This window comes from Zootoca vivipara, chromosome 5 (genome assembly GCF_963506605.1).
Source record: "Zootoca vivipara chromosome 5, rZooViv1.1, whole genome shotgun sequence".
In the NCBI taxonomy this organism is placed as follows: domain Eukaryota; kingdom Metazoa; phylum Chordata; class Lepidosauria; order Squamata; family Lacertidae; genus Zootoca; species Zootoca vivipara.
The window spans coordinates 56,063,145-56,080,799 of NC_083280.1; the positions used below are offsets into that span (position 1 = coordinate 56,063,145).

General features: G+C 42.1%; 1 protein-coding gene across 2 annotated transcripts in view; it reads right to left on the reverse strand.

The window, feature by feature from the left end:
* The window catches only part of CPXM2 (carboxypeptidase X, M14 family member 2), a 68,632-nt gene that overhangs the window by 12,461 nt on the left and 38,516 nt on the right, over positions 1-17,655 (reverse strand). For both annotated transcript variants that reach the window (XM_035138311.2, XM_035138310.2), the window contains 6 exons: positions 10,663-10,747; positions 9,694-9,844; positions 7,927-8,015; positions 3,526-3,649; positions 1,681-1,877; positions 227-406 (listed from right to left, as the gene is read on the reverse strand). In XM_035138311.2, the coding sequence (XP_034994202.1) occupies positions 227-406; positions 1,681-1,877; positions 3,526-3,649; positions 7,927-8,015; positions 9,694-9,844; positions 10,663-10,747 (826 nt within the window). The remainder of the gene's footprint in view (positions 1-226; positions 407-1,680; positions 1,878-3,525; positions 3,650-7,926; positions 8,016-9,693; positions 9,845-10,662; positions 10,748-17,655) is intronic.

Consider the following 17,655-nt stretch of genomic DNA (forward strand, 5'->3'; position numbering starts at 1 on the left):
TTAAACAAATGGCAGCTATTTCTAGCACATCTACAGAAGCAGAAAACAGTCGTAGTTTAAACATTGTAGTTTCCTGGTCCATTGAGGGATGTAAATGGGATAGGTATGAATTGGAGAGAGTCCCAAGGGCCAGATAGGGAAACACGGAAGGCCGCATTTAACCTACTTTAAACGATTTCAAACAGAGAAGGCGAGTTTCCTTCCCATTTGCACTGATTCTACTCACTGTAGCGTTTTCGGACAGGTACCATTCTGGAATTGGTATGTGATGATTTGGGACCTTTCTCAGAACCCTTTTACGATCTTCAGATTCCCAAAGCAGAGTATTTAAGTCAGGGAAGTTATTGTTGATGTCAATGCCATCTTGAGTCCATCTTCCTAAAGACCAGCCTCCTAATTCTGAACCCTGTAACAAATTAGGTTAGGTTGTATTATAGTGACAAACTCTGTGTGCCTTTCTTAAAGTAATAAAACAAGTCTCCTGAATGTCTACAACTATGGCAGAGCTACAGCGTTTTCAGGACCTTGGTGATGAAGTTATATTCCCCTTTTCTAGAAAGCTCACATTCCTCTAAAACAATTTTTATGGCACTCCTGTTTCCTTTGTAAAATGTATCCCACTGCATGGCTTATGGCTAAAGACTGTGGTTTGCTGAGTGGAGATTTATAAAAGCTGAACTTGAATAATATTCAGAGAAAACGCTAATTAATGTGTAGAAAGAATCAGTGCTGAGCTGTAATTTTTTAAAACGTTACTCTGGTGCAATAAAGCATTGTTTATATACAGCTTCAGTTATTAACTTAATTACAGCAGGAGAAGAAATAAATTCAATATCACTTAACTGCAAAAATCTATCTAAAGACTCTCTTTATTGCTTCTCCCAACCACTCTTTTAAATTGCACAATATGCCACCAAGGCACTTTTAGGTCTTAAGAAATGTTGGTGCTTTGATCAAGATGTCACGTTAAGTGAATTACTGGAAGAAAGGCAAGTCGAGGAGGTGATATCAAATCAGAGCTGAAACAAAATCTCTCAAAGTTTCAGGGTGTTTGTATTTTGAAAACTCAATTTTGGTGTGGACATTTTACCTTAAAATATGACGCTGGAAATTCGGATTCTAAATTTGGCACCAGAAATCACACATTCTGCTTATTTAAATAAAGTCGCAATGTAACATTAACCAAATTCTGTTGCATGCCACCTATCATATATTGTAAGTGGCTGGGGGAACCCGGCCAGATGAGCGGGGTATAAATAATAAATTATTATTAAATTATTATTATTAAAGTGCTGCTGCCAGTAAGCCCCTCATTTTGCCTGCATTGCACTCCCTTAAAACGTTATCAGAATGGCATTGCATTTGACTGCCCATGAACAGGGTGAAGAAAGGTAGCGATGGGGAACATTTCAACTCAACTCTGTTTATGACCACTATTGTGTAATCTCATGGTATCTACACTCTCATACTTCTTGAAACTGTATCAACATGAATTACATATTATTCTACAGTATTATCTTCTATTTTATATTTTTTCATGTAACCAAATAGCAGGAAATAATCTTCTGACTCAAAACTCCCACTGCAAGTTCTACAATGCCCATGATTCTATGCCTCAAAAGGCAGCATATGTCTCTTCTATTAATCAATCAGCTCCATTCCAGTGCAGTTCTTCCTTACCACTTCGTAGGCCTTTTCATATCCGTCTGGGTTGATTGAAGGAAGAAGGTGAATTCTGGTATCCTTAATAAGGCGTGAAATACGTGGGTTCCCAGCCAGATATTCCTGGCACATGAACTGCATTAACAAAAGGAGTAACTCACGTCCAAGCACCTCATTCCCATGAGCCCCTGCCATGTACCGAAATTCTGGCTCACCTGTTCAAAAAACAAAGGAAGATGTGAGCACACCAAAAACAGAATCCAGCTAAAGTAATGGGATTTGGAGGGTCTGGCACAGAAGGAAGACACAACAAAACATGGTACATTCCAGCGTATCATTCATGCCTCTTCGATACCATATGTTAGGGATAGGCAACTACGTGCCTGAGGACAAAATCCAGTCTCTAATAGTTTTATAACCAACAAAGCTATGTTTCCAACGAAACTTCGTCTCCCAAGCCTATCTTGGTCACTTTCTCTAAATGTGCAATGGAGGCAAAGGGGTCTCTTTAACTCCCTCTCCTGCGCTTTGAACAGCAGGCAAGAAGCTTTAGCAGAGTCTTCCCTTATTACATATATCAGCTGCTCTTTCCAATGCACAAAGAGAGATCTGTCAATTTTGATTTCCCTCAGCTTCACGTTTTCTCAATCTTAAACTCAGTTCTCCACATTTCCCTATCAGTTTGCGATTATTATTGCAAATTTCAGTGCAAATTGGCACAAATTTCTTCTAATGTAATTGTCTCTGTATACATTTGTATACATTTGTATTATAATGCGAGATGAGCACGCAACCCCAGAGTAGGTCACGACTGGACCTAATGGTCAGGGGTCCCTTTACCTTTTACATTTGTCCCCAATATGGAATTTTTTGCAAAACAATTTATCCCAATGTAATGCATGTTTTGTGTTATTTCCATGAATATATGCATTTTTGTGCACACTTTTATTCTATGCACTTTTGTACACATTCCTTGGCTAGAGAACTTTTGCACTGCAAAATTCAGAGAATTGCAAATTTCAAAGGCTGGCTGTGTTTCGGTTGGCATATTGTTTCACAAAGGGCAGATGGGGTGGGTTCACCTTTAAATGCAAACTGAATCAAGTTTCTCACCCACCCCTATGCACAAGACAGGGAAATTTCTGTGTGGTAAAAATTGAGCCCACTAAAGCCTCTGCTGCTCTTCACATGGAGGAACAGGCTAGAGGGCTGTTTGTTGGTAAGTCAATTGGCAGACAGTGTTGCTTCCTTGCACAGTCAAAATTGTTACTGACTGGGACCACAAACTCTTTCTCTCCACATTTATGTATTCCCCCTACGTGATTATGCAATTTGAACCACCACAAAGCACACAAATATTGGGGCAAATGTTTTCTTCTCACACCACTGTAACAATTTGGTTACTAATAACTATCTCATTATCATTAATAGTTTTTAAAACTATAGTACAATATGACCAGCAAACATTCATAATCTAGATTTTATTTATTAGTCTACAAAACCGCCAAGTTACTTTATACACCTCTTGCTGTCTATTCTGACAAGGACTGTCAGTGCATACTTTTCGTCATGAAAGTTGGCTCCATTTTTTATTATTGCAAAAGAAGAATATATGATTAGCATAAAGGAGTTTGATCCCACTCTTTGGATGGCTTCTATTTATATCCCTCTTCTTCTCTAATTAGAAGAAGTATAATCAAAATTCCTCCCACGTGTACTCAACACCATGACTGCTTGTAGGCACATGCCTCCACTGCGAAGTGCTGCAGACATGTGGAATGTTAAAAATTTAAACATTCAAAACCACTTCATCCACCAGTCCGCCAGCCGGGATTTTATTTGGTCAGAATATATCGTCCTAACCAACTTCGTGTTCTCCTGGGTTGTCTGAGATTTCAACAGCATACAGCTTTAGCCCTTGGTGGCTTTTCCCAATATTGTAAATTCTTGTGATATTTGGACACATCTCATTCACCACTTTCATCAGCTGTAAAATAATCAAAGAAAGAAAGACATTTGTACAAATTAAAGATAGGTGTGATATATATAAAAGCGTATACCTCGCCCCATGATTGTTTCCATGTTGCAGGGTGTAGGGACAAAGATAGCACTCAACAGGGATGGGAGGCCTACAGATGATGAGAGACTCTATTGCCCAACATCCTTGACTATAAGCCACGTTGACTGAGGCTGATGGGAGTTGGAATTCAACATAATCTGAGAGGGTTGTGGGTTCCCCAGAGCTCGAGGTAGTATGCAATTAAAAAAATCACCCCCTGGTGTAGGATTATGCTTAATGTTTATGAAAATGAAATAATTATGTAAAAGGGAGGAATAGACCAATAAGAAGGATGCAGGATTTTAAACATTATTCAAGAAACTTTGTGCTTCGTTGATTAATCATACAGGTGCTGCTTTTAGGCTTCTCACAAACATCTGGTTGGCCACTGTGAGAACAGAATGCTGGACTAGATGGGCTATTGGCCTGATCCAGCCAGCTCTTCTCATGTTCCCTTACCTCTTTTTCTGGGTTGATTCTTAGCTAATAGACGAAATATGTGGCTGGTTGGGCTGTGTGTATAGTGCAGTGTTTCTCAACCAGTGTGCCTCCAGATGTTTTGGGACTACAACTCCCATCATCCCTAGCTAGCAAGACCAGTGGTCAGGAATGATGGGAGTTGTAGTCCCAAAACATCTGGAGGCACACTGGTTGAGAAACACTGGTATAGTGCACACAACAGTTCCCACCATGTGTGTGTACTCCCTACAACAATTTCTCCAGTTTGAAAATGTACCCACAGGGCCAAAATGTGGGTGACCTTGACATGGGTGATATATAGATATATAATGTTTAAATTAAATGACAATAGCAATTGTTTGGTCTTATGGTAAAATGACTCCCCCCCCCAAGAAATGCAGTAAATAAGAGAGCATTTTTTGCCCTATTTCCCTCTCGTTTCCAAAGCTGTGCGGTACAAATTGCATATTTGGCAATGTGATGTGTTAATGCCTGCCTTCCCCCCCCCCCAACAACTTTTGCTTGTGTTTGCAGAAACAGAGAAGCCTCTGATAATATGCAGTCAAAGCTATTAACAACCAGAATACTATAAATCATGCCCAGAGTACATTTGCTAATAGACAATTATTATGAGTTGTATGCAGCAATTATTTCTTCTATTAACTTTCTGGCAAAAAAGCTGCATAAATTCCCTCAGAGAACCCATTAGTTTCAATCTCAGCTCATACGGTGCCCAAGGCTGCAGAAGGATTTTGAGAGCAAATCTAAGCCAGTTGTCGCAACCTTTGAGGAGAATGTAGTGCTGTGGGGCCAATTTATGACAAATTCTCTTTCAGGTTATTGACTAGGTCCTTAGCCAGACTCATTCCATCTATTTATCTCTGTCATTCTCGTCTTCTCTTTCAAGAAGCCAAACATTATCTGTTACAAACCATATGAGACTAATGCAGAGATCATTTCAATATCTCTTCCCTGCAATATGCAGCACATGCTAACATTCAATTGTGGTCACAAAACACAACACGGCTTCTCTTGGCTCAGGGTTTCTTTTTCATTCTTGTTATGACAATTTATTTAGATAGAGTTAGATATACAGTGGGAAACTGTTTCGTTCCCCCCACCCCCATTGCATTGCTTCCTGGAACCTGCAGATAGACTATAACAAGTCTACGAAACAGGCCTACTAAACCTATATTCACAATTGCCTGGAAGTAGTAAGTACCACTGAACTCAATAGAGCTTGCTTCTGAGCACACATTTGAAGAAATCTCTGGCCCTCCAAATGTTGTTGGACTCCCACATCCATCAACCCCAGCCAGCATTTTCAGGGATGATGGCAGCTGTAGTCCAACAACATCTGAAGAGCCACAGGTTCTCTATCCCTGATTGCACTGTAAGGTAGTTTTTGAAGGCTGGTCAAGACACTTTGATAATAACTAATATAATAAGTAAAATAAAATATCACATAGTCCAAAGTGATTATGTAGCATTAATCTCCCATCATATTGAGTATGTGATCCTAGAATGGCTGGTATCACCCATGTGATAAATGAAGGAAGAAAAGGACCCAATTATTTTCTTTCTTTTTTGAGAGGTGGCACATAGACATCAGCAAAAGGAAAATCAATGTCAGCAAGCGACAAAGGTAAATATTAAGTCAATCGTGAGACTTTTTAGCCCCTTTGAGATATCTAGTTCTGCCTTAAAAATCAAAACAAGCAAATATTACCTCTAAACACACACATTTCTTAGAATTAGCGAATCACCCTTTGATTACACCATAGCTAACATTTGGATAGTGCAGAATCAATATCAGTGAAAAGAGACAACTAAATGCTGCTTAATGGCCCAATTATAATAATACTCTCCAAAGGCTCAGTGATCAGAGAAGCAGAGAATGTGGAAGGCTCTGATGAAAGATTTTGCTCTCCACTGGCCAGTTAAGCTGCTGCTACTATTTAATCACATATCTTTTTGCTCATTATATAAGACCAGAGGAAATAATTTTCTCCTGCTTTAAGCTATTAGTTTCCCCCAAATATATTTCAAACCTGAACAACTTATCTTTGCACAATTAGGATCTGAAATGCATTTAACTTTATTGTTCTTGACACTAATTATGCCAATTGCATTTCTACTCATCTAATCTGTCTGCTGAAAATATAGGCCATGAAATCTCTTGTGAGCGCAGTGTGTGACTCAGTACACAATTGCTCAATAAAAAATGAATGATGACTCATTCAGTATAAATACGCTGAAGATTCAGCACACTAAAAATGATTCACATACTTCTTGTCCAAACATATTACCTTTATATATTTGAAGAAAAAGATAGGAAGAGATATCTTTAACACATTGTACACCTACATCTGTGGTGATATAAATCTGTCCACAGTGCCATGTGCTTGAAGCTAAAGGACCATAATTATAGCTGTTAGGTCTAAATGTAGACTGGCAGGGATTAATGCCTATGTGAATCTCGGTCATTTGTGTGGCACAAGCCTTCTGTTGCCAGTCACAGTACCTGTCAACTCTGGATGAGATACTGTTCACGTCTACAGTGGTATAAAATTATAGCTATAGAACTGTAAGGCTTCCTGAAGTACCTTTCCTAAGATGCTCCACACATTAACCCAAATCCATGCCACAAATTCACATAAATGGTCAACATTGTGTTGTATTACAAGGAGAGAAGGGAGCGATGAATCAGTCCTTTTCTAATCCATTTCATGTGTTCATCCAAAGTATGTTCTACCACGTTTCTGCATTAATGTGCTACTTAAAAGAATTACATGAAAATACAGGTGCTAAAATATATATATTTCTCTCATATGTTGTTGTTGTTGTTGTTGTTGTTGTTGTTGTTGTTGTTGTTGTTGTTGTTGTTTTGGAGCCAATAACTACATCAGACCATTTGGGTTGTGTGAAGTCCAATGGATAACTATGTTCTTGGGGTGTGGGGCATACAGGAAGTCCCATCCACTCCAAAATGATATTTTTGATTCTAGACCCTTCTCTTCTTTAATACTCATCAGTGGAGCAAATGTTCTTAATGGACTTGTGTGGAGCACAAGGGTCTACATCTAAGTGGTTTTGGCGCCAGCAGACTTTCCTTTTATCTCATACAAGTGGGATGAATATCCCCCATTCACATGTGCAGAACCAACCTGACAAACATATTTCAGATAGAACAGTTTCAAAAAAAAATTGTGGCATGAGGAGAGTTCTCCACTTGTGGAGGTGAGGACTTGTGTTCTTGTCTTCAACCACTTATGCAAAGTGCCTTGGCTCAGTTCAATCTCTGCCTTTCTCTCTCGTTCACATATCACTAAGACACATGGCATTCTGGAGGGTCCTTTAACCCACATTCTGCTCATGGAAGTATAGATCCATGCATAGGTATCCAACCCAAAGTTCACAACTGAGGAATCTGCAAGCAAGCATAGCTTTTTTCTTCTTAAACAAGTAATTACCTCACACTCCAGCCGTAATGCAAAAAAATTAAATTATCTGGACAGACGAAGGATGAATCTTCATATGAATATAAGTGAATTTCAGTGGGATAAGATCCAACAGAAATAGTTTTTATGTAGGGTGCTCTGAAACCCACATATTGTTTCAGAACATGCTGGATTTGAAAAGTGATTCAGGTGGTGATGGCCTGTTATTGCAGTGCTAAGGATCCATTCTTCTAAAGTCACCACACAAACACATTTGCACCAGAACCTCTATTTGTTGTGTCCTACCTGCCTCATTTCTTTGTAGTTGTGGTGCTTAAAATCAAGGTTGTCTGTTGTTGTCATTTCATTTCTTCTGTGGTAATAATTATTTGGGTCTATGATTAAAAAAACCAGGAGGATACAATGAAGAACCAGAAAACAATTTAACAGAAAATACTTTTAATCTAAAATTGGGGTCCCCAATGCGACTCTCAGATACCCACATTGCCACCACCTCTAAAACTGAACTCTACAATGGTACCCTAAAACAACACCCTTGAAACCCACCCCAAACCCCTCCCTTTCCCTTTGTTTTTTTAAATATCCAGACATTTTAGTTTGAGGAGGTGTTAGTTGATGGCAGATACCAATGGGGGTATCAGAGAAGGGTTCCCTACTTTATTGTCTGTGATGTACTTATTTTGAGGGGGATATAAGTGTTTTGCCTACTTTTTGGGGGGATGGGTATATGAGCATCATCAGTTTCTACCAAAAAGGTTGAGGTTTTTTAACAAAAAACAAAACAAAACAAATCTATCAAGATGGAGAACCTGTAGCCCATAGGCCCCTTGGAGCGTGTAATTTGACCTGTAGGGCTTTTTCCTCAGGAAAAGGCTCACCTGTTAATCAGCTGGTATTACTTATGATAACTGCTGGAGTTTTTTTGGGGGGGGGGAGATTGAATTCTGCATTGCCTTTTCAAGAGTGAATAGGCACCTTCAGCCAATGCAGCAGTCAAGACATGTACTGGAGAACTCCTCAAGTACCATTTCAGAAGAAGTGCCAGCTTGGCCCTGCAACTGTGGGTGCCTGGGGAATTTTGTGGGTGCTCGGGCACCCAGAGAGTTGGCACTTGAGCGTGGTTATGGAGAAGGAACAGATGCTAGTAGTCATCTTCTGATCTTCTGATTCAGACAAGTTGCAGGCTGTGTGACTATATTGTTATGGAGACCACAGCATGCCTAAGACCACCCAGTGAGTCCTCAGCTAAAGTACGATCTGGATCTGCATTGCTATCTGCTACATTACCAAGTGCCTACAGGTGCATACTGATTCTCATTCTGCAAAAAATGTCACCCTGCCTTGAAGCTACCAATTCTATGACATACTCATAAATAAATAAATGTGTGTGCTCAAAGACATTTCCTTCTCTGCTTATATCAAGATACTTTCTTTTCTAAAAGTAATTTCCGGGTGGTTTCCCCCCTCCCCCCCTTTGTGTTCAATTTGTGAGACAACTAGAAATAAAAGTACATCTATCCCTTTCAGGCAACTGCAAATCTCTGTATGTTATTCTGTATCCATCTGCACAGCAATATTCTGGAAACCAGAAAGGAATCTGAAGAGCTTTATCTTCCTCCTCTGAGCCTTCATTATCTTCCTCTTCAATCTCTGCCTGTCATATTTCCTCTTTCCTTTTTGAAGACCGTTTTGCTGATTATCCACTGCTGGGACTATGAACTGGTTGAAGCCCCCCCCCCCAAAAAAAACCCTCAAACATTAATTGCCTGCCTTTAACTAGCTTGGTGATTCAGTGAGGAATTCCAGAAAACTTTCTGGGGAATCTGGGGCTTTTCATTAAGGATGTTTCATTGACTTTATCCCAGAGTAATACAGAAGAATTATTATGTGCTCTGAAAAAACATCTCCAGCACATCTCCTGAATCAAGGGAGACAGACAGGATGCTTGCCATCAGGCACAGTTGTTTTAATAAATAATTCAGACAATTCCCACTGGATCTGGCCTAGGAACTTTGCTATTATGCCAAGCCTGGTCTTAAGCCTGTCACTTACCTGGGAGAGGGCAGCCTAAGATTTCCAGCCTCATGCATATGCTTCCATCTTCATACCATGTCCTAGGATTTATCCGAATGTAACGTGCAACAAGAGGTACTGGCAGCTCATTGAGGACTGGGATCTCCTTTTCACTGTTGCCTTCAAAAATCTATTTCAGCATACAAGTAAGTGAGCATCATTAGTCACAAGACCTGGAATAAGTCAAAAGGTTTTCTCCCTCTTTCATAACACTGGAACTCGTGGACATCCAATGAAGCTATGTGTTGGAATTTTCAGGATGGATAAAAAGAAGTACTTCTTCACACAACTGTCTCCCACGGCAGGCAGTGATGACCACCCATTTGGATGGCTTTAAAGTAGGATTGGACCAATTTCTGGAGAAGGCAGCTATTGATGGCTACTAGCCACAACAGCTATGTTCTGCTTCCACAGTTGGAGGCAGTAATGCTTCTCAATGTTGGCTGCTGGAAATCACAGGAGGTGAGAGTGGTCTTGTGGTTGAATCCTGCTTGCTGGTTTCCCACAGGCCACTGTTAGAACAGGATGCAGGGCTAGATGGGCCATTGGCATGATCCAGCAGACTCATCTTATGTTCTTATCATTAAATCTGGCCAAACAGAATGAAGAAACCAGAAGCACAGGATATGTAACTGGAATCCAGTATCAACTACCGAATATGCCTTTTGCCAATTTCAGTTATTCTGCTCATGAGAACTTGGCAGAAAAGCCTCCACTGAAATTGAGGGAGTGAGTAAAAAAATTCCTTCAGTAGCACCTTAAAGTTTTTATTTTAGTATGAGCTTTTGTGTGCATGCACACTTCGTCAGATACACTGAAACAGAATCAACCAGACCCTTATGTATATTCAGAGGGAGTGAGTGTTACCCTTGAGACATTTTATTAAAATGGAGCTGTGATAAACAAGTGCAATGGAAAAAAATATATATTATGTTTTGTGATACTAACCATGTCTCCGGAACCATTTTTGACAGTGATCCATGCATGGCTGTCATTGCTCACCATGACTTTGTAGGACGTTACCCAGTCACTCCTAGAAAGAATCAAAAGGTTTTCTTTGTTAAAAAATGAATATTGATTTACTGGCTCACACAATATTCTAGTAAAATAAATCAAAACAAGGGAAGTTATAGAAATGTAAATTTAGCAGACAATGCAAGAAAACCTAAGCTTATGAGAAGCACGGGGTAAGAAAAGTAAATGTGGACAAATTCCTCAGGGAAGTTCTCATGCTGAAGCACCTTCAACATATATGAGAGCTATACAAGAGTGCTTGCAGAGTTTAAATTCATTTCAGTGGGAGAACTCCCTGGAGAAATTGGGCCCATTCTTGTTTTTCATCTTTTTCTTTATCTTTACTGCAATAAAACTATGTATGTCAACATAAAGTCTATAACTCTGCTTACTTATATACTAATGGCTTGCAGAGGAAGTTTTGATGTATTCACTGAGTTGAAACAGCTGTTCACCGGAACATGGTCTTGCTTGCACACTATTTGAATTTAATGGTGCTAAATGAACTACATTTAAAGATCCACAGGATCAAAATTGCTTTTCCAAATCAGATCAAAATGCATCAAGTCCATCATTGTGTTTTCGAATGACACCCTGCTCCCAATCAAATGGGATGGGAAAGGTCAATGAATAGGTCTTCCAAAATCTTTTTCTTTAGATAAAAGCAACAGGGGTGGGGTGGGGTTTGAACTGAATCAGCGCTCTTTCCTTCATCCACCATTTCCCTTATTTTAAAGCTCTATTCAGGCATTATGATCACACATAAGTAGATTCCCCACTTCAACTCATAGAGGGTAGCCGCCAATACAATCATCCCCATTTACACATTGCCCCATACGCAATAAAGGCTCAGAGGCATATTTATATCCCATCATTCCTTCCCAAGGAGCCCTGGGTAGCAAACAAATACGCCAATTACTTATATGTGCATCTGTCATCTACACTGCAAAAGTGAGATGGTTCTGGGCTACTTGGTTTGGCTTCTATTTTACAATTGGATAGCACATAGCCATATCACCCCTTGTAGTTGTACAGGAAAGGAATCAATAACAAAAAAAATTCCGTACACTCGGAAATGAATGTGAACCTTTTTGCAATGCTGCAGTCAGTAGAGCCCCGGGTGCAAATTGGAATCATAGTAGGATGCAATAAGTTAAAGTCTCCAACCTATCGATTGTGCACCCAGGGCCGGAGCGTCCATAAAGGCGAGCTAGGCAACCACCTAGATCGCCGTCATGGAGGGGGCGCTGCCAGCCTGCCCCCTGCCCGCCGCCCGCTGCCCTCCGCTCGCAGCTTTCTCTCCTGCTGCTGCTGAGGCGCTTCCCTGCAATGCTCTGCAGGGGGCGCAGGGCTGCGCCACATGACGGGGAGGCGGGGGAACCTGAGCGCTGCCGCGCCCAGCGCAGCAGCGACAGCGCCGTCCGAGCGCCATGAGCCCAGTGGGGGCGGGCGGGCTTCCGCGCTCTACAGCCAGCCAGGCGGCAGAGCTGGCTCTAGGAGAGCTCAGCGCCCTCCCGCCTATGGAGGGGACGCCGAGAGCTCCCCAGCGGCAGCTGCAGCGAGCGAGCGGCGGCGCTAGTGGCGGCAAGCACCCGCAGCCAAAGCCTTCAGCTATGGGCGTTGCCGCCGCCGCTGCCCGCCCGCCCACCCACTCGCTCGCTGAGGATCTCACAGCGTCCCCTCCATAGGCGGGAGGAGCACGAGCCGAAAGGAGAGCTCAGCGTCCTCCCGCCTATGGAGGGGATGCCGAGAGCCCCCCAGCAGTGGCTGCAGCGAGCGAGCGGTGGCGGTAGCGGCGGCAAGCGCCCGCAGCTGAAGCCTTCAGCTATGGGCACTGCTGCCGCCCGCCCGTTCACTGAGCTCACAGCGTGCCCCCCACAACACCAATGGAGGGGACGCAGGGGCATCAGCTGTGTTGTGCGTGCGTCATGACGCATGCGCCCGGGGGGGGGGGCGCCAGAAGCTTTTTTGCCCAGGGCGCAAAAAGCCCTAGCACCGGCCCTGTGTGCACCCGCCACCCACCCACGCTGACAGTCTGTGGAAACAAAAGCAAAAAATCTTGTTCACTCAAGGACAGAACTATGCCATCTAATTTGTCTCTCATTACCGTGTTTCCCCTTTTTTAAGACACCGTCTTATTACTTTTTTTTCTCAAAAAACCACAGGGTGGCTTATTTTTGGTGGGATGTCTTACTCGTATTTTTATTATGAGTCTGAGGGAAGGGAGGTGTGTGCGTCCCTGGCCCAGCCCTCTCTCCCCAGCCCTGGGATGTTCTCAAAGGGCTGCTCTCTCTCTCCTCTGATGTGGGGACTCACTTAATAGCAATCTGCTACACTGGAGCTTCTTAAATCTAAACCAGTATAATGGAATCTATCTGTGTGATACAGTCCTAGCAGTAGCCTATAGTAAAGCAAATAAGGATCTCTACTAGCCAGCTGCCCAAGACTTAAGTTCCAACAATGTAACACTTTGTAGTGCTAAAATAAAAAAATTCCTTCAGTAGCACCTTAAAGACCAACTAAGTTTTATTTTGGTATGAGTCTTTAAGGTGCTACTGAAGGAATTTTTTTATTTTACTTCGACCCAGACCAACACGGCTACCTACCTGTAACCAGAACTTTGTAGTGCTATCACTGATAGCAAAGAAGCTACCTGCTGAGAACAAAGAAGCCAGCTAAACAGCAATTAAGATTGCTGACTTGGTAAATGGTAGCAATTAAGAAGCAATTGAGCTAGCAAGGTAAAATTTTGTGGGTAAAGGAAGCTAGGACCGGCAGTTTAGCTTTTGTGCTCACAAACAGCAAGAAGGAAAAAGTCCTTAATTTTTTAAAAAAAGTCCCCAAGGCAAGGACTGCGATCCAGACTACTTACAAATCCTTAAAGGGGCAGCTCCACAGACAAGCAAGCATAAGGTAGAAAGGAAGGCTGCAAGGAGACAACAATCAGACACAGGAGACTGCCGTCAAGAGGAAATCAACAGGCAACTCATGGGTGGACGCATAGAATGGAAGGGAAAGGTGGAGGGAAGCGAGAGGTGGGTTCTGTGTGTGTGTGTGAGAGAGAGAGAGAGAGACAGAGAGACAGAGAGACACAGACGCGCACACGGAGATCTCTCCCTTAAAGGGAAAACAGCCTTTGCATTCAATCGCTCCTCTCCCGTCAAGAGGAAATCAACAGGCAACTCATGGGTGGACGCATAGAATGGAAGGGAAAGGTGGAGGGAAGCGAGAGGTGGGTTCTGTGTGTGTGTGAGAGAGAGAGACAGAGAGACAGAGAGACAGAGGACACAGACGCGCACACGGAGATCTCTCCCTTAAAGGGAAAACAGCCTTTGCATTCAATCGCCCCTCTCCCGTCAAGAGGAAATCAACAGGCAACTCAGGGGTGGGCGCATAGAATGGAAGGGAAAGGTGGGGGGAAGCGAGAGGTGGGTGCTCTCTCTCTCTCTCTCTCTCTCTCTCTCTCTGTGTGTGTGTGTGAGAGAGAGAGAGAGAGAGAGAGAGAGAGAGAGACGCAGGGGGCGGGGGGAGAGAGAGAGACAGACGCGCTCACGGAGGTCACGAGGCTTCGGCAGCCAGCAGCTACGGCTCTTCAGTGCATTTTTACAAGCTTTTAAAGGAAATACGTGTCTGTGGAGCGACAGCAAAATGGAGATATTTTTAAGGGGGGGTTGGCTGGCGGGAGGGGGGTTATTGCTACTGGGTGAAGGGTCTATCAGTATGTCTTATTTTCGGGGTATGGCTTGTATCGCGCAATTGCTTAGAAATCCTGCTATGGCTTATATAATGACTACGTCTTAAAAAAGGGGAAACACGGTATACTATGACCCTTAGGTTCTTGAGGGGCAGGTAGTAAGGATAAATGATATAAAATTAATGTAAGTTTTGAACATAGATATGTTCTCTTTTTTCTATTGTGCGGCAGAGTTTGGTCTCTTTCTTGACAGATCACATTGGACTAACATAGCAAGAATGATTCCACTTAAATGAATAGGTAACTTCCCCATTATTTCAACAATCTGGTATTTAAAAAAGAAATCTGCTGAAGATATTCGGGGGGGGGGGGGGGAAAACAGATTTGTGGAATATGTTTGTATTTAAAAGCTGGAATCTGAAGGCTTTTTATACACTGGTTTAATGCTTGTCACACAATCTTTTGACGTCAATAGCCCCAAAGCCCTTTAAACAGTTTCCTAAACTTCTGTCTGTTTAGAAATCTCTAAGGGCATAACTTTGCTAGGGCTTTAGCTCGGGGGGGGGGGACAGACTGGCGTCTCAAGTCTTTCTAGATGTAAAGTGATACAAAAACAATGCAAGTGCGAGCAATTTCAAAGCTTCATACAAGTTCAGTAACTAATCTCAATTTGTTTCTCCTTCCCTGCTCCCCAACCACATTAATGAAAATTATTGTCCTACCTGATCCTACTGCAAAGATGAATATTGCTTTGGAGGCAATATTCCATCTAGCAGTGTTATAGAAGAGAAACCCAAGCCAAATGCCAATTAAAAGAGAAAACCAGTAGTAGAATGCAAAGGAGAAAAGAAAACGCAGACAAAAAAACATTCAAAATACCGCCACTAATGAGATGCAGCACTACTGAATTTGTTAATGGATGAAATTGCCTAATTACTGTAGTTAAAAGCAGGGCAACTGGAATTTTTAAAACTCTATAAGCAGTGGCCAGTCCAGATTTTAGTTTGCCTTATATAACCATTCCCCCACAATGTTATCAGCTCAAGGAGACTTAGAACTACCAGGAACATGTAAAAAAACATCTGGCCATGTTCATCAGGGCTGGCTCTACGTAGACCCCCGTTGGCGCGGTGCGGCAGGGCGCTGGGCCGGTAGGTAGGGCGCCGCGCGGCAAAGCCGCACGGAAACCATGCTGTGCCCTGCGAGGGCGGGGGCACCGGAGCGATCTCCGCCCCTCAGCACCAGGGCGCGCGACCTACTCGAGACTGCCCTGTTACTCATCAGTCTTAGGTATGTCTATTTTGGAGCCTGGCATCCTTGGAATAATAGTTCTGAAGGAAGTCCTGCTGAATTTGATGGGACCTACTCCTAAACAGGTGTACGTATCAGAGTGCAGGTCTGAATATCCCACCAGGAAAAAACATGGGATTGATTGTATATTTCACGGTTAAGCATTTTGGAAAGAAAAGTAAGCACTATTTTGTCTTCTCATTTATTTCTCCCTACTTCCTATAAATCTGTGGTCATATTTACCTATTAGAAAACAGATGCATGCTCTCCATGTTTCCAAACACACACTGGGGGTATGGCCAAACACAGTTTTGGGGACTCACTTACAAAATGTAAAATGTGCCACGTACACAGCAGCCAAAAAAATCCTAACTATAGGAAGCTAGCAGAAGATACATTGTCTTAAGTTAAGTTGGAAAAAGTTGCCCCAGATCCAAACTCCCAGCAGGTTGATCAGGCCTGAGCCTGGCAGAGGGAAAAAAAGTCTTTATTTTGACTTACACCACCATTTTCATATGTTCTGCTGGGTTGCTGGATCATGTAACTGAGCTGAAAGGTGGTTAGACTGGGTGTAAATCTGCCCTTGTCCTGTTCCCAGCCATGGTCCCAGAACACCCATTTCAGGAATTACACCAGCCTCAGTTCAATCAGCTTCTGCTGAGTCCAGACTGAGTGTTGGCTGAGCTGGGGTGAAAGATTTACCATGGCACAAATCCAGCTGAACTAGGATGGAGGACTTCAGCTGGTGTAGCCTCGGCTGAGTCAAGCTTAGTCCAGATCAGCCAGAGATCTGCTTATTCCAAACTTGCACATCCTGGTGGATCTTGGGTTTGGCTTATGCTTAAAAATGTAGTTTGTGGAGTACAATACATATACACACAGTGAAGTACATCAAACTGTGTACAGATCCCCCCCCCCAAAAAAAATCTCCTTCCTTTTTTGGGCAGAGAAATTATGAGGACCATTTCACTGATTTTCTCAGGGGGGAAGGGAGATAATTTCTCCAACAATTGATCAGGGGTTGGATTTACCATTAGCACAGCTTTTTCCTCCTCCTTGGTTTTTCATTTTCTGTTTATTTGTGTTACCTCTTCTGAAAGTGGTAGCAAGAGGTACTGTGTTGGCCTTCTCCATAATAAGCAACATCTTGGATCTTCCACAATGCTCTAGGACCTAGTGTCATTCATAGGCATTTGGGAGAGGTTGCACAGAAACATGGTAGAGAATATTCAGAGAAAAAATTCTTTCTTTGTTGAGGGGGAGGGAGAAAAAGATCAATCATTTGAATGTTTTGAGGGGCGGAAATGTATTTTGAGAGGTTTTGACCCAGCTCTGATTGCAATAGTCTTCTATATCAAAAATAGCTCACCCATGTTTATGTAAATAAGCTGCAATAAATAAAATCTTAAAGAGATTTTTCATGTAATTTTCAAAAATGAAAGATGTTTTATAATCACAGAAAACATGCTGAGGGGCTGAACTAAATTAGTTTAAAACTACTATATGCCTGTAGCATGCAAAATTAGGGATATGCATCCCATTTATGGCTATATAAAAATATAGGAGGGAAAATCAACCATCTGCATAAGAATAATGAATTCATTATCAAGGCTATTTTTGAGCATAGAACAGACAGTCCAAATCTGAATTTTTAAAAGCTTAAAAAGCAATGTTGTCACAAATATATTTTGTGCAAGCATGAAATGGATTACCCCTTTCATAATTCTGCACAAAAAGCTGAATCTAAAAAGAAAAGAATATTTAAATATTTAGCTATTTGACCAATTGGGGTCATTTGGAATCCTGTTTGATTCAGATACTTGGTACGAATAATGTTCTATTTTCCGTTTGTGTCCCTTTTTTGTCAATTGGCTTAGCTTCAGTACATAGGAGCAAAAGGAGCTGCCTGACACTGTGTCACACCAATGGTCTATCTACCCCAG